Below are 26,914 nucleotides of genomic sequence, written 5' to 3'. Positions count from 1 at the left end.
ATGTGAAGAGAATGATCGATTACGATTGGTCAATTTCTTACGGCTTAAAATTTACCTACACATACTGTGTTTCGGGACTTAGGGGAAAATATTCGAGATAGCTTGGCAACGCTGATATTACTGAACACCTGATCGGTCTGATATGTTGAAAGAGAAAAAAAAAATAAGGTGGAACGCACGAAGTATGTGAATGAATGTACATTATTTGTTATTAATTAAGTTAATAAAATGAAATAACATGTGATAATCATCATGATATATACGTCATGTATGCGAATATATGTGTAAGTAATTATATATAAATTATGTATAAACAAACTGTAAATGTTTTGATATTCACATAATTGACTGTTGTCATATGATCAACAAGAACAATCTTCAGGAAAAAAAAACGAAACAGTATCATTTAATGCTTTTTAATTATTAACGTAATCCGTTTTGGTATCGTAAAATAGTATGCTTCAATTTTATTCTATTTTGAATAAAATTCGGAGTTGCGCAAAGCTATTCGGAGGTGGTCGATTAATTATAGATTGTTACGCATCCATCAACAAAATCCACTGACTGTTAAAAACTATGCCCGTTCCATCACGTGTAAATCACATAACATAATTATATAATATCCTTCTTTTAGATTTATTTAAGCGAGAATTGCGAGTCTTGAACACATGGTGCGGAAAAGCGGAGTATGATATTCCTCAAGGAATTCGGGAGATGCGCTGCGACGAGCGAGAAATGCCCGAATTGCGGACAGCCCGCGAACACGTCCTTCTCGAGGCTCGTGAAAGACAGCTGCGGCCACACCAAGTGCCGGATGTGCTTGCTGTACGAGGAGCATGGATGTAAAATCTGTCAAACCGAACATTGCGCTCAGAGAAAAGGTGTTCAGCATTATTTAAGTAAATAGCTTTTGAGTTTTCTGTTCTGGCCGATAAAATATAATTTTTTTTTTTTTTTCAATTTGATTTGGATGATGAGTAATTTTTTTTTCTCCTGTAAAATATTTCGACAGACGCGGAAGAGCCACATGTTACGAACGGAGAGCTGAGTCAAGACACGCGGAAATCGTCCAGCGAGGAGATCGTGCTGCCGTTAGAATTGGTCATCAATAAGGATTCCAAGTCCAAGGAAAGTCATTCGGACTCGAACTCCGCCGAGGGCGGATCGTCGAGTCTCTACGAGAGCATCGAGCGTTTCGACAGCAACGAGGAGACCTATGAAACTGTAACGAACGACACCGTCACTAATGACAATTCCAGCGAAGCGTACATTCCAAGAATAGAGTCTTACGACGTAGAGTTGAGCATTCAGAATCATTTGAGAAATGACAATAATTGTGATAATTCGAAGAATCCACAGAATCCACCGCATATAAAAAATGTAGGTGCCAATCTAATTTCTTAAAAGTACAATTATCTTATGTATTTTTACTGATAATCTATTATATGTATTTTTTTATTGATATGCACAAAGATTTTATCACTACTGTTGTATACGCAAATTAAATTCAACTGGAGGATAGAATTATCGGTGAAGTAGAGCGGCAATTCTTTGCGTAAATTGATCGACTGTATTCCTGTCTTTCTTTTTCTTTACAGGACAGCAGTCAGGTGAAAACGAAAGTCGGCAAGGAGGTCGCGGAGAAGAGCAAAAACGTCAAATGTAATCGTAGTCACATAACAATACTACCAGGCATCCCGGAAAGATACAAGTGCAACGTGTGCTGTAAGATCTTCCGCAACAAGAAGGGCAAGTGCTATCACGACGCCTGCGTGACGGGTGTCAGGCCCTATCAGTGTAACCTGTGCGACAGGAGTTTCGTCAAGCGCTCTCACTTCGAGTATCACGAGAGGGTTCACAGAGGGTATAAACCGTACAAGTGCCATCTCTGCGAGAAGGCTTTCCCTCAGCAGAACAAGCTCAACAGACACCTGCTTTCTCACAGCAGTAAGTGCGCTTCAGAATTATTCAATTACAGCAGATCGATATTAATAAATTAATAAATATCGATATTACTGATCATAGAAATTATAGGCATAAATAGGTTTTTTAAATTGTGAAAAAATGATGTACTATATGGCGTATATCCATGATTCTTCCGAATTCCTTGAGGAATATCATACTCCGATTTTTCGCACCATGTGTTCAAGACTCGCAATTCTCGCTTAAACAAATCTAAAAGATATTATATAATTATGCTACGTGATTTACACGTGGTAGAACGGGCATAGTGTCATTCATGAAATATTATCTTGAACAATCTTTTTTTTTTTTTAATTAATTTTGAGAAATTAATTTTAGAGTTGTTTAGTTTGTGGAGTCAACAAAGATAGGAAAAATTCTCTGTAAACATAAAGATAAAATATCAGAAAGATAAGATGTTATCTTTAAAAATAAATCTCCTATTTCTTGTTATAAATTCTTATGAATTGTTATAGCTTTCGTAAAGAATAATAATATAATGTGATCTCGAAATGCCGTTGAATGCGAAAAAATTTAAAAAATAGTCCAAAATGTAACTATAAAATATATTTGAAATGTCTGTCATTGGTTTTCAGATATTTATCGCAGAAAATAAATAAAAATTGAATTTTATCAATAATTCTTATTACTAGATAAACTTTCTGTCTCAAAAATATAGTTATTCAAGGCAATATTTCATGTGATAATAATATAGGAATCACTCCTAGGCATTTGTATAATTGTAATTACATATTTTAGAGGAGAAAAAATTTATATGTCCCGAATGCAATAAACGGTACAGTAAGAGGGATGACTTAAAGAATCACTTAAGCATACACAATTCGACGACTATATATAAATGCAAGTCCTGCGACAAGTCTTTCCGCATATTGACTAATCTGAAACGCCACATGCAAACGCATACGAGTAAGTAACAGAAGAAATCTTTTCTCTTTCCCACCCAAATTATATGCTTAAACAGAAATATGATTTTTAAAACCTACGGCGAAGAATTATTTCTCTATTTCTTTTTGATTTTCAAACGAATTCATGATACGATAAGGAATGAACTTTGTCATTACAGGCGAACGGCCGCACAGGTGCGATCAGTGCAATAAGAGTTTCAAAGACAGATCTTTGTTAATACGGCACAAACGGACCCACGGGAAAGAGAGGCCATTCTGTTGCGCCCACTGCAACAAAGTTTTCCTGTCGAAGAGCGAATTGAGACGGCATTTGACTGTGCATTCAGGTGCGTCAAGTATCACACTGTTTTTTTTTTTTTTACACGGACAGACAGAGATTGTCTCGATCGGAATTCGCGAGCTCGCTCGTTTCTTCCAGATGAGAAACCGTTTTCCTGCGAATACTGCCAGACGCTGTTTAGACGTAAGGACAACCTGAACCGGCACATCAGGCACCATCACACAACCGAGGACGGTTGCGAGGCGCGCAAAAACATAACAATGCCGATCGTCGAAGCGGACCAGGCGAAGGGCGGCCAGCAAGGGCGGCAGAGGCAGAAGTCGAGGAAGGCGCAGCCGAAGGGCGCCGCGGCGTGTAACGCGAACTCCCGCGAGCAAATCAACTCGCGGCTCGACCCCATGGGCAACATTACGCCCGTGATAAGGGCCACGAGCGAGGTGAGTAACGCGGTGCCGGTGATCAACGGGCCTATCAACATCAGGCGACTGGAGGACCGGACCGACCGGAAGATCTTCACGTACACCGAGCCGATCCCGATCGCCGAGGCGGTGGTGCTCAACTGCCGGATTGAGGAGAAGCTGTACCCGCAGAGCGCTAGCAGCCACAATCACTTCGTGCGCAGCTACCTCAGGGACCGAAACTCCAAGGTGAACTCGTATCCCAACGACACGCGGGCGTCGCAAGATAATCACAACAATTTCGCGATGACCGCGTCCTCGCAAACTGAGGCCGATCTTCCTTTAAGAGCGACGGAACATCCCACGGCCGATGTCCGCAGGGAGAGGCTCCCGAGACGCGAGGAGAAAGGCGGCCGGGGTGAGGGCGAAAATGAGAAGGGGGACGAAAGGTATCGCGAAGGACGAAGGAATTTCGAGGATCCGAGCACCGTTTCTTTCCTAGAATCCAACTGCGTCTCTACGATCAAGAAACACACTACACAGCAGTCGGAGGGATGCTCGAGCAAAAATTCAACGAATATCAGCAATTTGAATGCAACGAATCACACGACACTGCCAAAGGACTCTCAGGACAATCGCGGAAAGAAGCAGAGCGACATGCACTGGAGACGCAGAATTGCGGAGACGCTCAAGCCGTCCTGATCTCACGCAAATCGGCTCCTTCATGTGCTGACGGTCAGAATTCAAGTGAACTCGGCGGCAATTCTGGTGAAAATTTTTCTTACAATTCGTCATATAACTTTTCAGAATTTCTACATAAATTTTAGAATGTTTCAGAATTTCAGTATGATCTTGTAATTTTAGAAAAATTTTCAGACTTTTTATACGTGAATTGAAATACTTTTGAAACGATGAAAAAAATCTACACCTTTTCTAGAACTTTTTATTCTGAATTCTGAAATATTTTAAGATTTCTAAGATTTCTCATTCAAAAAAAAAAGCTTATAAACTCTGAAGACGTTTAAGGTACTTTTTCAGAAATCTTCAAAAATATAAAATATGGGAAATTCATAAAAATATGAGACTCAATGAGAATTTTTTTCGCCAGAATAATGCACGAGGTGTGCAGTACAATTAGCGAGAAAACATATTAACTTACAGTAAACTTACACTCTCTTATAGTAAATTTTTTATAATGAAATTACGACTGAAACAGGTTATCGTACTTTGCACTTTTCTAAATATATAAATTATATTGGCTTAAGTCATCGCAATATACATAGGTACGGTTTACAAACTTCACTGAATGGCTTACAAATCAAGACTGATTATGAAATACTGATTACGTGGCGCCCAATAATCAAAATGAAAATTGTGAATGAGAGAAATAAAACATGAAATCCATACAGGAAATATGGATGCACTTGAGAAAATAACGTCATAACAATTTATTGGTCATCCTCTCTCTTGATGAAAATTCTTAAAGTCAGTTTACACTATAAATAGAGGCAAATTTTAGCATATCGTTTATATAATTATTATTACTGATGATTTATTTACAATAATTAAATTACTTTCACAGTAATTGCATCGCGAATTAAATTACCTTTGCATCAGCCTTATGTAGACATTAATTAATTAGAAAAAAAGGACACATGCTAATTGTTGGCGCATCGTTAATTTAACAAGATTTATTCTTGTCTCTTAGCACTAACTCTTATTGAACGCTTATAGACGTTGCTGGAAAAATTTTACAGAATGAGAATTTGCAGGATAAAGAGTTTTTAACAAATTTTGTCACTATATAAAAATGAATATTAATACACTTTTAAATGAACACGTTAGAAAATCGTCCCTTTTGCAGTTAGTTTTTCTCGTTATATATATATATTTTTTTTATTTATATGTTCTTATATATAAAAATATAACAGTACAAAAAGTCACTAATGATTCAACGAAAAAAAATTATCAGGCGTGTCGAATACGACGACTTTCGCAAAACGAGTATTAAATTGAGGACTGCCTATTAAAAAAAAAAAAGATTACTGATTCACCGGATTTATAGAAAGTTAGAGGGACGGAATAATTTGAGTAAACTGAAAAATTCGTGGACCTAAGGATCTATTCGTAGTCCTCTTCATCGGGTCGGACTTGAACTTGAGGGAACCGTCTGAGAACCTGGTGGTGGTGCTGTTGCTGCTGCTGCTGCGGCCGTCTGTGCTGAAGGGGTATATTGACTTCCTCGGGGCTGCGGAATACCTGGTTTATCGGGAAACGAAACTGCGGGAGTCCTGTAGGCTGCGGACGGGCCGACGTGGGGATGCTGTTCAAACTTGGCTGTGGACTCACAAGGACCTGTACAAGACCTAACCGTTAACGTGTCAATACGGTCGCTCGAAAGAGGATCGTATAATAATATTTTATTTCACATTGAATTTCACGGATAAGTAGAAGCGGTGAACAAGATAAAAAGATCTGCCCATGTAACATTCAAAAGCTCGAAGGAACACCTTCATTTAATTTTGACATGTGAAGCTTTAATTTAAAAAATTCCAGAATTTCGAAATTCTGCAGTTTCAAAATTTGAAAAGTTCAAAATCTTATCGATCAAAGATTTTAAAGCTGCAGAAAATTTCAAACAAAAGGAAAAAAAATATTTCAAAATTTAAAACTGCGAGACACTAAATTATAAAGCCAAAATTGTGAAGTTTCAAAGTTTCGAAATTTTAAATTTAATTATTTCATTGTACACTCTATTAAACCAGATTGTGTGAAATACGATTGGTTTTTTGAAGAGTTCCTTGGCAGAAACGCAATGGGACATACTGAAATCCCAGATTTGAAGATTCTAAAATTACGGAGGCACTGTTACGGCTTCTACTTCCGATCACGGGAGAAATCGTCATAATTCATGGATGCGATGATCATACCTGCGGGGCAGGACGACGCACCGGGGCGGGCGTAGGGGTGATCTGATAATCACCGACCTCCCTTTCGTCCGCGTAAATGTCCGAGGGATAATACCTCTCGCTGTATCTCAAAGTGACATTGGGCTTGGTCTCGGCTTCTTGGAGATTCAGCGGCTTGTACAAATACTCATTGACGAAGTGGTACTGCGAGCTCTTCTTACAGCTGATGTCGCCGCTGGGTGGCATGCAGATTAGATGCACCTGATTCAGTGACGTAATAACATGTATATTTCAATTTTAATTAGAATCAAACGCATAGTGAGCGATATTTTTCTCAGTAAATCAGATTTAACAATATAAACGGCAATCAGAATATCATTAACAGAATATCTCTATCCGTCAGATACTTAAAAAAATAAAAAAATAGGAAAGGTATAGCGGTCTCACTGACTTGATGGAAAGTGAAGCCTTCGGGACAGATCCACGAGTGCTTGGCGTTGTCTTGACAGTAGTGGAAGACCTCGCAGTTGAGGTCCTCGTCAGCGTAGTAGCCGGTCTGCTTGTCGACGCAGTCGAATCTGCTTTGGGGTAGAAGAAGGCTGAGACGATCGGGCTCCTCCTTCTCCTCCTCGAGTTCCTCCTGGGTGGGCCCACCGGGACCGAATTGCTGGGGCTGGCCACCCCGAGCGGAGGCGCGCGACGGAGAACTGACCACGCGGATGGCCTGAGTGTAATCGCGATTGTCTATCGGCGCCGCCGTTGGCTTGCGATACAACTGCAATTGGTGCAGACAATTTAATATGAATAATTTAACAGAAATTAAACGCAACACGCGTAGATATATATATATATATATATATATATATATATATAAATTGTATGTATAGTTTTCTTTCAAAACTCACCGGTTGTTGACTCCTGTAAATTGGCGTCGGCGACGGCGTGGGCGTCACTGCATTGTCCTCGTAACTGCTATCACGGAATCCCTGGGCCGAGCTCAAGCCGGCCGAGTAAAGTGGTCCTAAGCTACTTGGCTTCCCGGGAAACGAGACAGCCCTGGTTTCTAAGTCGTAAGAATTCTGCGCCGCAATGGCGGAGCTAAGCAATCCCAGGAACACCCAATACATCCTATAAAATATGGAGAATATTCATAATTTAATACAAGAAGAAAATATAACGTAAATATAAATTTGCTTAAGTAAATATATAGAGGTAATAATTATAGGTAATAATTATAGGTAAAAAAATAAAAAAGACCTACGACTTTAAATATATATATTGAATTTTTTTAATTATTATATTTTATTATATTATATTAGATAACAGATTATTATATTTTATTAAATTCTTATATAATTTTAACATATTATATTAGATTTATAATTTTAACATATTATATTAGATAACAGATTATTATATTTTATTAAATTCTTATATAATTTTTAGTGATTAAATTTCTTGGAAATTATTTATATACTTTATATTTATATATACATAAAATCTAATTTATTAGAAAAATTTCCTTATTTTTTACGTTATACTTATTATGCAATGCAATTACACTGACTTACGAATTCCGTTCGAATTTCCATCGTATAGTTGAATTATTCGCGCGTCGCGCCACACGCGATTTCGAATTAGAATATTAGATTAAACGACGGTATTATGTTACACTTTCGATTTTGCGGCCTTTTGATACAAATGGCTGCATTTTGAGGATATCGATGGCCAAGATCACTTTCTCTCGCGTGTACACGCGCGTGCGTGCGTACGTGCGTACGAATTTAATGGACGACGATTTGCGAGAAAGTACGGCAGTACGTATACGCGGCTGCGATTTCTCAAATAAATGATCTTTTTCTGCTGTAATGGCACTATGGTGTTGTACGATTACGATCCAATTTCGTATCTCAGGTTTAAACTACCCAGGGTCATTGCCCCGAGAGAGTCCTTCGCGGAGAGCTTTTCTTTTCATGCAGACGCGATAATCTATAGAAAATCGCAATAGCATCTCGTCATAACTAACGCGAAAATTGGAGTTTTACATTTATGTTGTAATCATTTTGTAATAATCATTTTTTCTAATCGTTTATTTTAGATTCAATCTTTAAAGCAAAGTGCCTTAAAGAAAATTAGTTCAAAGAATAGCAGATTGCTTCCTCAGAAATTATGAAATCATAGCAAAACGCAAGGCACTCCCGAAATTTTCGAACCTGTCTTCAATGAGAGAAAACTCCTAAAAAGTTTTAGTAAATTTTATATTACAAATTAATTTTCTGCATTCGAATAGTAAATAATATCTAAACTATATTTCTCTTCCTAAAATAAATTTACAAATTTGATCTTCAATTTCGCCTTCGTTTGATCATACAACTCCATTAAGCAATGCTTAAAAAATTTTCAGATATGTAATGGCATTTTTTAATTTGTATGTGCATGTATGCATGTGTGCGTGCATGTGGGTGTAAATATAAACAATTGTCTGCTTGATTGCATTAATTTTATATCTCTGATTTTTGACAGTTCATATTTTAATGTTTAATAATTTTATTTTTTATCTTTTTCTTTTTAATTATTTATGACATGTAATTTTATATATTTGATGTAATTTGTTTTTTACCTGTTTTTTTTTTTAGAAAGATGAAAGATCTTCAAATTTTCGGCTATATAAATTCAAGAAGCTAAATTAAGATATTTAAGTACGTGAGAGAAATGTGAAAATATATAGAGTAGATTTTTTCCTAAAATTCCAGAGAAGTTGAAAGACCTAAGAATTGATTGACAACAGAAACGTAAAGAGACTTTTAAGAACTTATTAGCGCTAAAACGTTCAATGACGCGGACAAAAATTCTTGATATCATTTATTATCGTTTCTCGTTTTTCTTGTCACTTAGCTCGAGCACCAAAGCAATTAGAAACTAGCTTTCCTATAGGTGCATGTATGCCACATGCCGTGTACGAGAATTATTATGGAAAGCACTCGAGCCCGTTGAGCACGTCATCGTCATGACCGAAATGGCTTTAACCGATCGTGAAACCGCCGTCCGAGTTTTGCACACATAGAAAGTAACACGCTTTCCTCGCACTTGCTCCTCGCAAGATCGATTCTCGCTGCTCCTATTCAAACTTCACCAATCGCCGATCGCACGTGGCCATCGGGAGCGAATTTCCTTTCGCCTTGAAATCGCTTTCAGATGATGTATTTTTTTTTTTTATAAACATAAATATACGCTCATGAAACGTGCTCGTAAATTAACTTGAGTCCAGTCCGCGTTTTCTTATCTCGAAAAATAATTTATAATTAATTCGATTATATCGCAACGTCAAATATTCACGCTCGAACAAAAACGAATGAAAGGACAGTTGCTAAAAGGCATAATAAATATTGAAACGAGATGACGAGATTTGCATCCACTCAATTTTTTTATGGAAAGTGTAAAAAAGAAGGCGAAAAACGACAGATTCGTTCATTCATGACGCAATGTAAATCTTGACTTGGCAAATATTTAATGCAATGTAAGTCTTGACTTAGCAAATATTTAATGCAATGTAAGTCTTGACTTGGCAAATATTTAATAAAATATAGGTATAGTTAGATTTTTTTAAATTTTGAAATAAGTTCAAAATCTATTGTGACATCCATTTAAAATGATAGAAATATATCAAAAATGATAAAACTAAAGCAAAAGCTGCCTACATGATGCGGATAAAATAATATTTCTATGTATTTTCAATTGTCACAGGAACAATATATATTCCACGAGGAACAAAGTTGCAAGCGTATCAAAAGGGCAACAGTTTATAGTTATATAAGAAATATAGGTCAAAGGTAAGTCACCATTTTCCACGTAATACGACGCCTTGCGTAACACCATTTTTCTGCGAACTCGAGACTCGTCGTTCGCTTCATCAGATTTAAGATTAATATCGTATGATGAATGGGTTGCAAATCGTCATTACGTAGATAAATCATTCGAAGTAATTAGGTGTATAGTAAACAAACAACATTTTCACTTCTTAAATTGTATAAATTACAAGGTGTCTGTTAAATAAATTTAAATGGTATATATATGTATATATTTAATTATATATATTTAAAGAAATTTAACTTTATTAACGATGCGATCATCCTGTCGTGACATTGCGGTTAGTTATGTTAGATCAGATTTCAAAGTAATCTTCTGTAAATGATACAAATTATGTAATGCGAATGTTATGTGAACGATAACTGAATAATCTGAATAAGTTTGAGATTTAGACATAGCACACCTGAATTTTTTATTAATAAAAAAATTTCCTCGCTTCTCATTATTTATTAAATTTATACTACTTATATAAATTAAGTAAATGTTTTTATTTTTTAATTTATTACTTGATTAAGACATTCTTTTGTTCATGATTGTAATATTAAATCTTTAAGATTTAAACATACTATGTTAAAAGAAAAATTATCAATATTCTTCAATCAGCTTTATTGTCAGAAATATTTTAGTCGGAAAAACTCAGTTTATATTCAAAAACTATTAATATTTCAAAAATATTGATTATTTATTAATCATATTTTAGTTAATTGACAAAGTGATCTAACATTAAGAATCTTAAGCAGTTAATCTATAATCGTTGGTGCAATGAAACGAAAAAAAAGAGAGAGAGAGAGTATGTGTGCTTGCGCGCACGCATGCGAGTGTGTGTATGTGTGTGTCGTATTTAAAGAAAATCCTGTACCAGTCTTTTTCCAACCATGTTCGCTAAGATCTCCAGATTAAAATCCGAGCAAAGTGAAAGTGAGAGGCGTTGGGTGTAAAAATTGCATGTAACACGTTCGACGAAACGCACGAGACATGATATTACATCAAAGTTCAGTTCACATCTCCATAAACGACACAATGGTTGGATCGATGTCAAAGATTATGAAACAGACATACATTTTTATACAATTTATCAAGGTCATGGTCACCGTTCATGGTAGACGTGATTAGAATTTTTATCTATTTGCTAGGTACTTTCTCTAAATTAATAAAAAAGTTACTTTTAGAGAAATAATAATCGAAGAAATGATACTGTAACAAATCTTTTAACATTTTTCATTTTACTTTTGAAATATAAAAGATTTATCTCAATAAAAGTTTTTTTATAAATTTATAAAAAAACTGAAGATATGAAGAAAACACAGAACAGAAAAGAAGTTGAAAAACTAATTCGAGAGAAGTCTATTTTGTTAGACATATAATTTGACGTCATTCTACTGTAGATATATTTATAACAAAAAATATAGATAAGTAAAATTGTTCGAATGCAGGACGCATATCGAAATTTCCGGTCTCAATTTCAAGGAATGCATTTAAACGTGCGCTACATTTGTGTTATTTGTAACATTTACGACGCACTAATGCGTGTACATTCTTTACACTTACGTGATTTAAATACACAAAATATATAAATTCAGATTTCCTCGAAGCCGATCGTCATGTTGATTTTAACGATCGAACTGATTGATTCCAGTTAATCGTTTTTTGCTCGTTCGATCGGTTTCTCCACAATTTCGTCATTAGGAAAATCTCGAAAACTTTCTCCGCGGGGAGCAAATCGTACGAATGATTATTACCATTGATATATAATCTCCGGAGAGGGCGACGAGATGCGTAATAATCTTTTTTTAACAAAGTCCCCGTGACATGTGTGTTCACGTTTTATATGCAGCACCAGAAGGGCGTTCTCCTCCGCGGCGGCAACTAACTTCCCGGCTGCCGCGCAAAGAAAGCAATATATTGCATAATGGAAAAAGAGATAGTTGTCCGGTAACTATCAAAGGCGGCTTGTATAGTGTAATACACATAACTCGACCGGTTGGCTTAAGGAAATCTCAAATAGCCGCCGCCGGGCAACATTTTTCCATAATTTTCTCGCTAAATACGGTGCGCCAATAAGTTCGCTTCTCATCGCCATTAATCTTGTCCCTTTTATCGGAATAATAGTTGACTACACATTGCGATGTCTTTTTAGACCGATGTCAAAATCTACCAAATTTGGACAAATCTAATAATTAATTTTTTAATAGTTGCAATCCGATTTTTAATGAAGAATAACGGCAATGAAGAAGTAAAGTAGCTTTACTTGTCGATAATTAAAAAATCGATAATTAAAAGTCTTATTAAGAATCGATTGTTTAGTTCCGAAAACATGTTACAATTCTAAATTCAATAATTCTAAATTAATATTAATATATTAAGTCTTATATTTAAGTTAAAAATAATATACATTTGAATATATTGACATTTAAAATTGATTTCAGCTTTTTCATGTTCAAATTAAGATCATGGAAAGGCAGAAAAGAGAAAGGAAAGAGAGATAAAAAGAAAAGAAAGAGAGAGAGAGAGAGAGAGAAGTTTAATAGAGTTGTATAGAATTCGTTAAACACGACAAAAATCATAGTAAAAATTAAGATAGCTATCCTATTTTGAATATTATTAACTTTATGGATCTAATGATATTTTAAGCAAAACACCATTTTCTATCAAATACTGCATTTATGTGTTTGTGGGTTTAATTTATAAACCGCTTACGATATTATAACATACTGATATAATTCAATATAATTTGCACACGCTGTTTACATTTAACGCGAGCTATGAAAAAAAAAGTCTTTATCACAATGTTTCGATCGGTAAGATATATCTCACGATCGAGCTGATCTGAGCTCGCGCGCGCGAATGTGTGAAAGAAAAAAAAGAAAAATATGGGTGAAATACGAACGTGCGCAATGGCGTGTTACAGAAGTACTTTCTCTCGAAAGGTAGCAACATTGTTTCTCAAGTCGAGGGGTCTCATGTATCGAGGGACCTCCGGAGCCCGCCCCAACCCCCAAGAATTTTATAAAATTAACTCGGTCACGCACGGTGGAACAGGAATTATGACACGTGCCTAGCGAGCGACCAACCGAGAACCGGTCGGGTGCACCGCGAAATCATTTGGTTGCGAGATAAGGAAGTCGAGCATTTAAATCGCATTTATCTCGATAGCGCAGTCGTTAACCCTAGCATACCGATCGCATTCTTAGGTGTTAATCAAGTATTAAATTTTATTACTCGGAATTTTACAAATTTGGAAAAATTTCCAAATAAAAATTTCATTTCACTTATGATAATTTTGATTGAAAGTTAAATGGAAATTATTGATATTTTACTACAGATTTTAATATTCCAGTTAAATATTAATTTAAAAAATATATATTTAAAAAAACGCGGAATAAGGACAATAATATTAAATAAAAATCTTATATTTTAGAAGATAATATTTTACTTGTGTTTAAAATTAATCACAAAAGAGGTGCTTTTGGGATACATAGCGAATTTTATTAAAAAATATTAATCAATCTGAAATACTCTGTTTAAAATTTACTTATTAGATTTGCCTCAGAACCTGATTTTTAGTAAAAATAATCGAAAGAAAATAGATAATAAAATAATATATAATAAAAACTATAATAAATATTTCTTATTTTATTCCTGAAACATAATTAATTTTTCAAATAAATGCAATAAAAATAAATTATTATTGCACTAATAATTTTATAATAAATTAAGAATTATTTTAAAATAATTACTTATATAACAATAAATTTATACAGTAAATATAAAAATGAATAAATGTAAATAAAAATGTAAATTTTTTAGATTTTAATAACTTAATTATTGAAAGATCTATAAAAAATGATTTAAACAAATATGAATCTTTATATATAAATAATATATGCAAAAACTATCAAATGTATTTCATATCATTGTAATTGCAATTTAACTCACTATCATCGGATATGTTTTTCATCAGACAAACAAAAATATTATTTTAAATATTATAACAAATTAAAAAATTAATATTAACACAACGATATAAAAGAGTAAATAATTATTTTTTAATTAAAATTATTACAGTATTATTGACTTTAAAAATTTGGAAAATTCAAATTTTATCTAAACAGCTCTGTTCAAAACAAATAGTGAGATTGACACAATACGATGATGTCCATAGGTCCTTCAAAATATATTTTTTAAAGTTTCACTGATTTAAGGCCCACTTACCTGTCACTGACGAAAATACTAGGACAGGTTCGATAAGACGGGCAAAATATACTGTGAGAGATCAACAACACACGCGTGCTTTATCTTGGCCAGCCGACATGTCACTCTCTTATATAGCGTATTCCGCTGAAAGTTGCCTCCACCAGATGAAGTGGATTCGGTCCTCTTCAAGGGGAGTGGGAGACTCCTCGAGTCTGCATCATCGCTCCTTCTGCAGGATGCACCTGTTCGGAAGTCCCTGCAGATCAAAAAGTTAATTTTATTAAAATGTGTAACAAATTGCGCCTGTTACTACATTTGCTAATTAGTGGTAGTTAATTGCGATTAATGGATTTTAATAACGATAAATAATTATTGAAAAAAAATAAATTTATAATGTAAAATCAAATAATTGTATTTTATTCTTAAACTTATTGAAAAAAATAAAGAAATCAAAAACATAATTAATTAATGCTTCAAGCTTGACTAAATAGATCGATTTTAAGTTTCAATAAATAATTGTTTTGAGTTTTATAAAATATAAAAAAAAATAGATTTAAAAAAATCAATATAATAAAGAAAGTCTCTAGAATTAAAAAAATGTAAACAAAACTTTATTTACAGATAATATCACATAAAAACTCTTTTATAAATCATCCAGTTTTGAAAGCTCATTTTAGCTAGGAATGCTGCGAGAATTATCACGTGCAGAATTGCCACTATTAAAATCTTAAATTTAGCATAGCTGCTGAGATAATTAAGGAGAAAGAAAAGATTGTAATTAATTGGATTGTTATTAATTAAAAATTATTAATTAAAAGTTTAAGCGAATCTCATATTCTCCTACGTCATCAAGAATAAAAAAAAATTTTGCAATCGTATCTTTCACGTTTAAGACCAAAAAGAAGGAGAAAATAAATTAGATGCACCCACGTGTGAAATCCATTGAATTTTGCAACGCAATTCCGAGGAAAGCATAATTGTAGATCGTAATTGTCGAGGAAGTGAGGTGTATCCTCCTGAAGATATATCTCACGGTGGTATAGAATCAAGATCGCATCTTGATTAAATGCGAGATGCACGATAGGATGGGAATGCATAATTTAGCATGAAACTTCCATTAATCTGATCTGTCGATCACTCCGGAAGATCAGCTCCGCGGATCCGCGTTGGCAGAAAGCGAATCACGCCCTTTCCTGCGTTGATTTTTTTCTCTTTCCTTTACTTTCCACTATTCAACCATCCAACTATAGATAAGTAAATAAAAGAGCGCTCTCCGGAACATCTTATTATATGCTCCATCAGATGACATGTACACAATTAATACACATAGCTAGCCAAGAAATTAATCGCATTTGTTTTAATTAAGCGAAATATTGCGATAGAGGACAGAAAAGAATTAATGTTATATTAGATAAATATGAAATATTGGTATACAAAATTTATAAAAATAAGATACACGATATAGTATTTATAATCTAAATATGATTACAAAGAAGGCAGAAAAGAAGGATTAATATTACCTTCTAAAATTGTCGAATGTCTTAAATTTAACAAATTAAAGATGCTATGGCGGATACACTTTCTAAAACTTCAAATGCTCGAAAGAACAAAAATAAATTCTTCTAAAATGACACAGTAAAAAAATTATATATATATATATTTTTTTAATGAGATTTTATGAGAAACATACATTAAAATTCGAAAGTTAATAATAAAAAATAGAAAAATAATTAATAAGTATTAAGTAAAAATAAGTAATAAGTATAAATACTTTTAGAAATTGTTAAATTGTACTTCAATTTATAAATTTATGTTTTTATAAATTTTTTTACATTTAAATAGTTAATACAGTTCATAATATCTTGATATTTATTTTATTGTGCTTAGCTCTTTTATATATAAATTGCTGCAGTTAAAGCATTGTTATTTCCGTCATTTTCTCCTTGCGCTCTTTTATTTCTGTGAAAAGGACGATAAAAATCGGAAAAGTCATCTTTATTAAAAACGGTGAAATCTCGAACCAAGATGCATAATCTCTCTTTTCTTTCTGTGTTTGCGAAACGATCGTCAGTGGAAGTCACTTCTTCATTTTGAAAGTTTCGTGTTTCTCATTCTTACAATTAGAATAGCTAGAAATTTCCAAAAAGAAATAACAAAATTGAAATGGAGCAAAGTTCTGAGTTTAAAGATGTTTCTAACTGATGAACTTTTGAATAAGACATTTATTCAACATTCGACGATTTTAGAAGATAATAATGATCCTTCGTTTCTTTCTTTTTTGTCATTATATTTAGATTATAATTATATTTATTGTGCATCTTATTTTTATAAACAGAGTATTCAATATTTTACATTTACCTAATATAACATTTATTTGTTTCTGTCTTCTATCGCAATATTTCGCTCACAAATGCGATTAATTTCTTGACTAAACGATATGACTCAATCTGTCTCTCACCGGGTGAGAAACACCTCCGGAAGTGCACAAAGTGCGAAGATAAAATTATTAGTAACTATAGTTCGCTAAACTCTCTCTCGCAAAGTAACAGTTCGCATTTGAGTGCGAAGTAAATTCCAGTGGGTTCGTAAATCAATGGGCGAGTCGGACTATTAACAATTAATGAGAAACGGGGACAATCTGATATCGAAAAACACGTAATATTCTAGCTATTTACGTATATACTTAACGCCTGAGTACATTCTTATTATTCTAGCTCCTATAAAAAGATTATCGAAACAAAAATACTCAAGTCTTTCTTAGTAGCACAATTCAATTGGTAACACATTGATTTAAATAACGAATATATTATTGGTTTGCATTTGATATATTGGGGGTATAACGTTGCCCAATGTAAGACAATATTAGCTATAAAGTATAAATTGAATGCAACTACCTTGCATACCGTAATAAATACCGAAAGATAAAAACTGAAATATTAGTTTCTGTCAGGGGATATTATATACCGATTACATGCACATAGTAACTGCAGTATCTTACGTAATAAATTTGATATGACGATTGAACGATTTATTACAATTGCGATTGAATAATGATGAGTTATCGTGTCATTTCTCTAGAAATTCTGCATATTATAAGTTTCTTGGAATTTAATAATAATAATTTAAAATTGGCCCTATATTATTTTTGAGTATAGAGACATTGCTGAATAAACGGAAAAAATAACTTTTGCTAATATTAAAGAAAAAATATAACGTTGGCTTAATATTGAGATTCAATATTAGCTGTAAAAACGCAAGGTATTTACAGGTGCGGACCAATGTTGCGGAACCAATTTGTAACCAATATTGCCCCAGTGACTTGTGCTACTGTATAAGTTAGATAAGCCGACGAGCGCAAATGTCCGTGAGATAAAATATTCGCAATACATAAGTTATTCGTAGTTATATAATATTTAGGTTCTTCTCAATCAAATGTAGGTTAATAAAATGATTCCCCAATGAAACCGTGAAAATCTAAAATCTTTATGCAATGCGTAATACAAAATTCCCATTTCAATGGTGAACGTTCTCCAATAATTGCCTCAAAGTAAATAAACAATATTTACATTTCTGAGGTAATGTAAATGCGATAGCACTTTCGTGAGAATTGAAATCGCTTTACTCATCAATCTTTCCCGAGACGAAAACGTATGCGTAATCTAGAAACTCTTAATATTTGAACTAGAGTCCTTCCGTTCTTTTATATAAAGTATTCCCGAAATCAGCGTTTATAATACTTATATTAATTTATAAATCTAAATACATTAAAAAGTCTAGTCATTAGAACACATCGCGATTTTTCGCAAGTAATCGTGTATAATGAAGTTCTTTGATGCACTTTGTATGGGTAGTTCCTTTTATTTTAATAAATTATCTAATTTTGATTCAATGTATATTCTATTGTAAGATTTGCATTTTTGAATATCGTTCTAATAATCGCAGAACCTCACCTAAAAAAATTTCACACATCATATTTACATTGACAAGCTCCAAAAACACAAACATTGTTCAATTATTCTATTGCAGTATAATTGCTAGAAGTCACAATGAGAGTGGGGGTTTTATACCGCGAGTTATATAAAGAACCTCATAGTTTCATTCGCTTCATTAATCGTTAATATACAGCCGAGGAAACGTAAGCAAAGGTCGAAAGTATTACTGTAACTATAGACTGTGAATATCGCGCAGACATTTACACTTGTCGATTCGTACTGACCTAAATATCCTTATTTGGAGCTTTTTAGAATCATTCTTTAATTTGTGAATAAAAAAAAGTTTGACGCGAAAATACAGTACGATTATCAGCGCCAATTAATTAACATTTACACTCTTGGCTTTATTTACAACTCGGAATGCATAACTAAAATTGAATTCTTTTAAAAAATTTTAAACAAAATGGAAATCTCTTTTAAATCTTTGTAAGGATAATAAATTTTTTATACTGTAATTTTATTAAATTCCATCTTCACTGATTTATTATTTCGAAAAACTAATCATTTGAATTAAAAGATTATTTTTAAATTAATTATTTAAGAACTACTTAAAACTACGTGAAAATTTTGGAATGTACTTTTATTTCTCTGAAATTTAAATTGTAAAAAGCATTATTTAATTTTATAATTTATTAAGAGGTATTCGTGTCTTAACATTTTTTTTTCTACTGTGATTAAAACATCGTGTCTCTAAATTTAATTTTAAAATCACATCGAAAATATTTCTTTTTTTTTTTTTCGCTAATAAAGTAACTAGATTTTCGCGTTTATTATGTAAAACGATTGATCTTTTTTTTTTATTTATTGCCACGTGAAACTTGTCACTTAAAATCGACACACCTTCGTTCAAGCGTTACGTCCCGATTAAAATTTCATACAGCTGGGCGACGTAACTTTCTCACCGCCCCGCCCGACAGGTTTTACTTCCGCATTTGTAAAATACTGTAATATAATATTTCTTTGTTCCGCTTGTTATACAAATTCATTTTACGGCTGTAAATTCTGTAGCAAATTCGTTAAAAGTTCCAATAAAGTTACTACAATCGCGCGTTTTAATGTTCACATAAAAATATACGAGTGCCACTTTTAAAAATTATTATTATACAGTATTAATGCAATTTTTTGTAACAATTATTCAACATGATGTTTCCTCAATAATCCACAATTTAAAAATAATAAAAAATTTTAAAATATTGCAAAAATTTAAAGAAATTGTTTTTTTTATATCTAGAAAAACAAATGTATAAAAAAATGGAAAATTAATTTAATTTTAGCAATGAATATAAATATATGCTAAACAAAAATGTGGGCTTGCAGAAATTCTTGTAAAGTTTACGTGATACGTTTAATGATATGACATCCGATTACAAAATTTTGCATATACTGTTACAAATGTATCAACAGACTAATGCGATACAAAATTAATTACTTAACGAGACAACAAACGTTATAATATACAGGCGTTACAGTTTTGCATATTGGCAATTCATCATTATCGTTTGTATCGGTGAAAAGAACGACCTTCGCCTGACGAAAGAAAGTACGATCCGCTTCCATAAAATTTCAATAAATCGGCCGCCAAACAGTGCGTTGAATTCAACGGGAAAACGAGATCGAAAGTTGTGGTTCTCCACCCACGGAGAAACTCACCACTGACACGCTTTGTTTAATTTACTCCGATGGTATCGACAATGGACGCCAATTATCCTGGAACGAAAGTAATAACACTTTGTTTCTCCCCCCCCCCCCCCCGTCGTCTCTTCTCCTGCGGGTCAAACAATTGGAAGAGAATTAATAATTCTCGTAGATAAGAATTAATAGCATGATTTAAGTCATCAGTCCATTAATTATGTAAATTTTGTCTTTAATATTTCTAACATTTAAATCTTTTCTATTTTTCTATTCTTAAAGTCTGTAGAATGTCTATAATAAACGATATATAAAACATTACTTTTAATTATATTGAAATGTCATAAATAAATGTAAAAAATTAATAATATAAAATAGCATAAGTATATCATGGTATTGTATAATATATATAATAATTATATACAACATTATAATAAATATGGCACACATTTGACAGTGTAATTTTCTATTTTTATAATTTGTTCGGATATTTCGGATTCAAGCAAGAAGATTAATAATATATCTCTTATGTAAACTATAAGCTAAAGCAATTTTTATAGATTTAAGTATTAAGAATTTCAGTAAAATGATTTACAAGGATAATGACCCATAAAATCCTCGAAATATCCGACATTATCATTCGAAGAACGATTCCAATAGAGAAGTGGACATTCGGTACTGTACGTTCAAGCGCGTAAAAGAAACACTTTCACCGAGCATTTGGGCCTGATGGAGAAAGTTCTTTCAATCTCCGTTACGTCTTTGTTAATCAGAAATTCGACTGGGAAATGACTAATGAGAATGACAAATTTGAATCCGATCTTTACTTGACCATTTAAAGGCTCTCCAAAATAACGTTTAACGTCTCAAAATAACTGTTTAATTTTAAATAAATTTTTATTTAGAATTTTTTTCCTCGAATCGACAAAATAAAAATGCATTTAAATAGGTCATCTTTATACATACAGAATCACATCTCGCGATCGTAATTTTAATGATGTATTGTTAAATTTAAATAAAACAAAGAGTAAATAATCCTAAGACAAAAAACGTTAAAGCTATTGTAAAAATTGTTAGCCACAGTAGATTCAATGAAATCGTGATTTGCATGACCGGATTTTTGATTTATCGATCATGTTGAATAATTGTGTCTCTCTACATATAATGTCTTTCAGGAATTTAGAGAGTTAATTGATACAATAGTTGAAGAGACATCGACAGTACGAATTTAAAATAATTCATCGTAAAGGGCAAAAACATCAAAAGGGACATCATCAGATTGTACTTTAGTGCAATAGCCATAACCGTCCTTCTGAGAGAAGGACTAAAGTACAATCAAAGAATTTAAGCAAAGGAGGAATGAATGCTCGAACGGTTTTAGAAAAAAAGCAATTTAGAAGAATAAAAGAAGGATCAATTAAAAGATTATTCTTTGAAATCCTGAAATTGAGTAGACATAGAAACAGGATATTTATGTAGATCCTAGCCCTTTACGATGAAAAAGAAATTTTCAAATAAATTAACTTCTCTTGCTCGTACAGTTCTACAAAAAAATAAAACTAAAAAATGAGATGTGCAGCTCTCGTTAAGACATTATTATTCCTCTTTTAATTTTTATTATTAAATAATTGAAATAGTTACTTGTGCCAATAAATTTTTTGCTAGCAAATAATTTCTTGCTAGGAAGTAAAAAGTATCCCACTTTACAATCTGTGAAGAATCTACGGAGGTTTAAAATATCAAGAATTTGATTAAAGAAGATTACACTATGATTTTTAATCCGTCGTTTTTCTGTGGATCTTAATATAATAAGGCAAATGAATCCGAGGCAGGACTTAAGGCGGGATTTCATCATAAAGCCGAGGGAGATTCGCGATAGGATTAAATCCCCCTCTTGTTCAAAGATATCGAGAAGAAAGTGGAAGAGGACAACGTCTAGGTCAAGAACGGAGAAAGGAGCATTAAAATGTAAAATCAGAATCACGATAGGATTGGATTGGATTAAACCGATTCAGAAACGGCGTGCCACACATTAAACAGGCCAAGATGAAGCAAGAAGAAGACACATTGACACCCTCGGAATCGATCAGCTGCGCAAATTCCTCCGTTACTGATCGTCGAAACGACGATCTCGAAGCAAGAGGGCAATGTTACGTTTTTCCGTTCAGTTTCATTCCTAAGTCCAACATGTTATTATATACCAACCCAGGATGTAGTAATTGATTTTAAAATCTCGATCGATTACCAAACTGTTCTTAATCTTCATTAGATGGGAATTAGTTATATTTATTGTGCGGTGTTGCATATTATTATCGCGGCAAAAAAAATTGCAAGAAAAAATATTCAGGAGGCGAAAAACTGCTATAAATAGAATGTAGTAGCTTCTCACATGGGACTTTAGATAAGTGAAGAAAACGAATTGTGAGCTTACATGAGTAATAACCACGTAACAATCGGTCGGTTTACAGCAGCCGTTTATGCAACAGAATTCGCGATCGCGATCGCCGAGAACAAGCTGGAAAATGCGGAAATCTGGTGTTTGCACGCGATGCAAATTTTTCGTTTCCCGATATATAAACCGATTTACATATATAAAATGTAATTGCGTAAACGACGCATGTCATTAAAATGAAATAGTGCTCAAGCTCGGGTGTCGGAGAACACGTATGCGCAAGGTGTGGTATCTCGGCAATCTTTAACTCGCTATTCAATAGTACTGAAAATGTCACGTTGTATTTGATTAACATTTTCCACGCTTGTTGTCAGACAGAGAAAAACGAAATGAACTTTATGTCACTCCGCATAACGTGTTCTTGTATATTGTATAAGAGAAAAATAAAGTAGAAATCCCAAATCAAGTATTCACACGTAATTCACTGCAGTTATTCAATATGTAGATATAATTAACACTCTCTACAAAAATAATCAAATTTTATTTCCTATACAATTTTTATAATTATGTACAGACTATTTTATACAAGCTATGTAAATTTTATATTTATTTTATTTCCCAATTCTTCCCCCCCCCCCCTCATTCTATCTCTATATTTTTATGTCTCTATATCTATTTCCGTTTCTATTTCTCATTGCCATTCCCCCTGATTTGCAAGCAATACAAAGGAATTTGCCATTCATGCGACAAATAATGATACGAGTCGAAACGTTTCCCCATTTATTAGCCTTCAATTATCATTGAATAATGTCGATGTGAAATCGAGCACTTTCGCCGGCGAAGGTTTTGCTATATTTCGCTCTACGGCGGGTGTAAAGTACGAACGTAGCATGAATAGATGGAGCAATATCATACATCTTTCTAATAGAAGATACTAATACTAGCAATTGGCGAAAATTGCCAGCATAAGGGAGTGCAAAAATCAAATAGGTCTTACTTTAACAACTTTCTCAAATTCATCAAATTTTATCAATCAATAAGAAAGCAACACTGCAAATTTTTCACAGTGCAATCGTGGCGTAGATCCACACTCAGCACCGGTCTCTATTTTTTTCTATTGTCCACATTATCAGTGGATAAATGTAGGTACGTGCATTTAAAAGGGGCGAATTGATGTTTACGAAGATATCAATCTTTACGCAGCGATAAGCGACGGATGCACTGCATCGTAGACTCGTAATTGTTTGCAAGATCGCAGGTACTATTTTTATTTAGCAGTCGGTTATTATCCATCCATATTTCAACTCTGCTCAATAAATCAAAGAATTAATACTTACATAATAAGATACACAACACTTCCGCATTTATTTGCAATATACATTTACGTTTTCTTGACTTTCAGGAAACCGGCGGTATTGGAGAAGTATTTCGCATTCGCCTCGTTCACCTTCTTCTCTGCGGCTTGCGGATTGACGATTTCGAGACCCTGCAAGCACAGGCGGTCGTCAGAAAAAAAAAATGAAATGAAATCGAAAATTACTTTTCACGCGTACAATTAACGGTTTAGCAATTGTTAAACCCAGAGAAGCGTAAACACGTACTTGTAAGGGAGTGAAAGCCACGCTGGAAGCGGTGCCGGAGACTTGCTTCTTGACGGTCGTGCTGCCACCCCATTGCTGCTGCTTCTGCAGATTCTTCTGCAGCGTCTTGGATATCCTGACTTTCGTCTTCTCGTCGATCTGCGGCAGCCTGATACGACCAGTGCCGGCCTTGCCAATCGTTCCACGCGAATAGCCAAGATCTTCTTGGTAGGCGTCACTCTCGATCTACGATCGCGAGAATTTCAAAAAAAAAATTGAAATCTGTTTCAAATCTTTATAAGGATAATCAATTTTTTATACTGTAATTTTATTAAATTCCATCTTCGTTAACTTATTATTTCTCCGAAAACTAATCATTTGAATTAAAAGATCAATTTTAGATCAATTGATTATCTAAGAACTACTTGAAGTTCTCTGATTATCTCTCAACATTACATAAATCACGAAATTCCAGAAGACCCTATAACTCACGTCCGCAAAGTTCATCCTGTTGGCGTGCTTCCTGAATTCCGTGATCGCGTAGCGCTCCTTCATCTTGCGGACGCGTTTGCCACCGCGCTTTTTCCGACCGGGATCGATCGGCTTTGGCAGCGGCTTCACGAACTTCACGGGCGGCGGCTCCTGCAGCTTGTCCAGCTTCTTCTCGATCTCCTCACGCAGCATCTGCCCGATGTGTCCGTCCGTGCTCTCGTGGCAAGAGTCCACCCTAGCCGCCAGCATGCTCTTCGACGCGACTAGCCTTGCTGCCTTCCTCCGTAGATCCTGCAACGTGTTTGCGAACGTTAAATCTCTTGTTACACGATATTTAATTACTTTTTATAATTTTTATTGTATGTATATGCTTTATTGCAAAAAACAAAACTTACAGGGGGAGTCTCTTGTACGATGTCAGAATAATATATAAAGCCCGTATGAGGCAAGGTTGTGACTTGCGAAAATCCAGAGAGCGTGGTTTTCTGGGATCCAAGGACTAGAAGGTTACAAGCTGGCATCTTGGAAAGCTTCGTCAGACCGCCTGCGACACCTGAATTTAACAAAAAATTCTAATAATGTAAAAAAAAATTTATTTTTCCTTAACGCATATTTGCGATTTTATATAAAGTATTAATACCCATAATCTTGGCTGCTGTTGATGCACCGACGATTATCGACAGGTTTGGCGCGATGAACGCCATTCTGCTTTCTACGTACTCAAATATCTTTGATTTACAATTGTTTAATTCCACTGCCATGTCACAAGCCTCACAAATGGCTTCTTTCTCCTCCTCTGTCAACAACTGGCTGTAAGTGCGAATTTGAGAAAATTAAAAATAAATAATTGCGTATTAATCGTAAAAAGCAATTCAGATGAATTTTTTCCATTCTCAATTCGTTCTCTATTTTCAATAACTAATTAGTTATTCCTCAAATTCAATCTTTTTTTAACATTATTATTATTGTACATTTATTATTTGGACATAAAGATGTTAAAGAGTAAAAGTTTTCTTTTCAAAAAGTTTGCTTTCTAAAAATTTAAAATTAAAGAAATTTGATTCGATGCATTTAAATGTTACCCTTGAGTGGTCGATGCTGTCACAGAAACAACCATAATTGTGGCCTGAGTAAGAAACTGTTGCAAGGTCTCATTATTTTTGGCTCTGTCCAGGTCATTGCCCAATTCCCTAACAGTCATCACATATTCTAATAGTCCTACCACTAAGGATTCCAATTCTGGAAATCTTTTTGAGTACTTATCTCTCGTAAATCTATGTATAATAGCTGAAAAAATATGAAAATGTGATTAGTGACACTTTATAAAAATTTTATATGATTTATATACTCTACATAGTATTACATATCATTACCATTATTATTATTACTATTAGTATTTGTTATTGCTTATTTACATATATATATATTTTTTTTAAGATATTACTTAAAACTTTAAAACCATCCTAAATAAATAAAAACAAATTGTAACCGATATACTCTGTACAATTACCTATCTCATTGTCAATTTTTACTGCCATGTTATTAGCTTCGACTATCAATTGATACTCTGGATCGGATTCCACAGGTCCTATAATATCGGTCGACTTTCTAGGTACCTTGCCGTGCTTTTCAATCTGTGTCATAACTAATTGCAACTGCGCCGAATCTCGTAGCTTAGCCAACTCTCGAACGGAGGACACCTTTATCTCTGCACGAAAAAAAAAGGCAAATTTTACTAATTCGATGTAACGACGCTCGACGATCATGACATATAAAACATTGCTGTAAATATATATTACGTAAATTGAATTGAATAAATCAGAACAGAATTATACGTCGAAGATTATTAAATCTATAATCGTCAGGCTCGCGTTTGAATAACAAATAGATAAAAGTGAACTCGGGAAAGGAACGAACGGATTCACCATTTATCTATTTATTCTACAAAGATTGTTTTGCATCGCATGCCCAGTCAAATAAAACTAACCTTCTTCTATGACTTTGGAAACCGAGGTCGGAATAAATTGCGGCTCCGGCTCCTCCATAAACGCGTCCGCGTCGTCATTCTCCTCGAGGTCGGCAAGAAGTTCGTCGGCCAAAGACATTTTTTTTTACAAATTATTTATTAATCACACGATTTAAGTAATTCTTGATATTTGCAGACGCCAGGAGTCAGGAGATTGAAAAACATCCACTACGCAAACTACTACGACCACTGCACTGCACTGTCTGCACTCTGCACTGCCGGCACTGCCAGTGCTGAAAACTTAAATATATATATATATATATATAT

General features: G+C 33.8%; 3 protein-coding genes across 7 annotated transcripts; 1 reads left to right on the top strand and 2 right to left on the bottom strand.

Annotated features, from left to right (window-relative positions):
- The first annotated feature begins 154 nt into the window (after window positions 1-154).
- LOC105456785 (zinc finger protein 808-like) lies at window positions 155-4,999 on the top strand. Of its 3 annotated transcripts, none has more exons than XM_011701087.1 (7): window positions 155-284; window positions 635-881; window positions 1,013-1,380; window positions 1,599-1,947; window positions 2,722-2,889; window positions 3,047-3,214; window positions 3,307-4,999. In XM_011701087.1, exons 2-7 carry the CDS (start codon window positions 689-691, stop codon window positions 4,266-4,268), a joined length of 2,208 nt encoding a protein of 735 aa, XP_011699389.1. In that variant the 5' UTR covers window positions 155-284; window positions 635-688; the 3' UTR covers window positions 4,269-4,999. The 3 variants fall into 3 exon arrangements, with proteins under 3 accessions (XP_011699389.1, XP_011699387.1, XP_011699388.1); XM_011701085.1 differs by having other exon boundaries at window positions 635-899; XM_011701086.1 differs by having other exon boundaries at window positions 162-182; window positions 635-899.
- Window positions 5,000-7,602, bottom strand: LOC105456783. Its single transcript, XM_011701081.1, has 4 exons — window positions 7,381-7,602; window positions 6,927-7,250; window positions 6,497-6,736; window positions 5,000-5,921 (listed from the first exon to the last, which is right to left on the bottom strand). The coding sequence occupies exons 1-4, from the start codon at window positions 7,600-7,602 to the stop codon at window positions 5,688-5,690; spliced, it is 1,020 nt and encodes a 339-aa protein (XP_011699383.1). The 3' UTR covers window positions 5,000-5,687.
- A 6,952-nt stretch (window positions 7,603-14,554) lies between these two features.
- LOC105456784 (U4/U6 small nuclear ribonucleoprotein Prp31) lies at window positions 14,555-26,848 on the bottom strand. 3 transcript variants are annotated; one of them, XM_011701082.1, is made up of 9 exons: window positions 26,609-26,848; window positions 26,132-26,329; window positions 25,704-25,908; window positions 25,262-25,431; window positions 25,017-25,174; window positions 24,622-24,912; window positions 24,151-24,375; window positions 23,935-24,035; window positions 14,555-14,792 (listed from the first exon to the last, which is right to left on the bottom strand). In XM_011701082.1, the coding sequence occupies exons 1-9, from the start codon at window positions 26,724-26,726 to the stop codon at window positions 14,573-14,575; spliced, it is 1,686 nt and encodes a 561-aa protein (XP_011699384.1). In that variant the 5' UTR covers window positions 26,727-26,848; the 3' UTR covers window positions 14,555-14,572. The 3 variants fall into 3 exon arrangements, with proteins under 3 accessions (XP_011699384.1, XP_011699385.1, XP_011699386.1); XM_011701083.1 differs by lacking the exon at window positions 14,555-14,792 and adding an exon at window positions 23,184-23,855; XM_011701084.1 differs by lacking the exon at window positions 14,555-14,792 and having other exon boundaries at window positions 23,790-24,035.
- Window positions 26,849-26,914: the final 66 nt, after the last annotated feature.

Source organism: Wasmannia auropunctata, unplaced genomic scaffold (genome assembly GCF_000956235.1).
Source record: "Wasmannia auropunctata unplaced genomic scaffold, wasmannia.A_1.0 LD335556.1, whole genome shotgun sequence".
Classification (NCBI taxonomy): domain Eukaryota; kingdom Metazoa; phylum Arthropoda; class Insecta; order Hymenoptera; family Formicidae; genus Wasmannia; species Wasmannia auropunctata.
The sequence above is the reverse complement of the archived record's forward strand: the minus strand, read 5'-3'. Positions and strand labels throughout refer to the sequence as shown.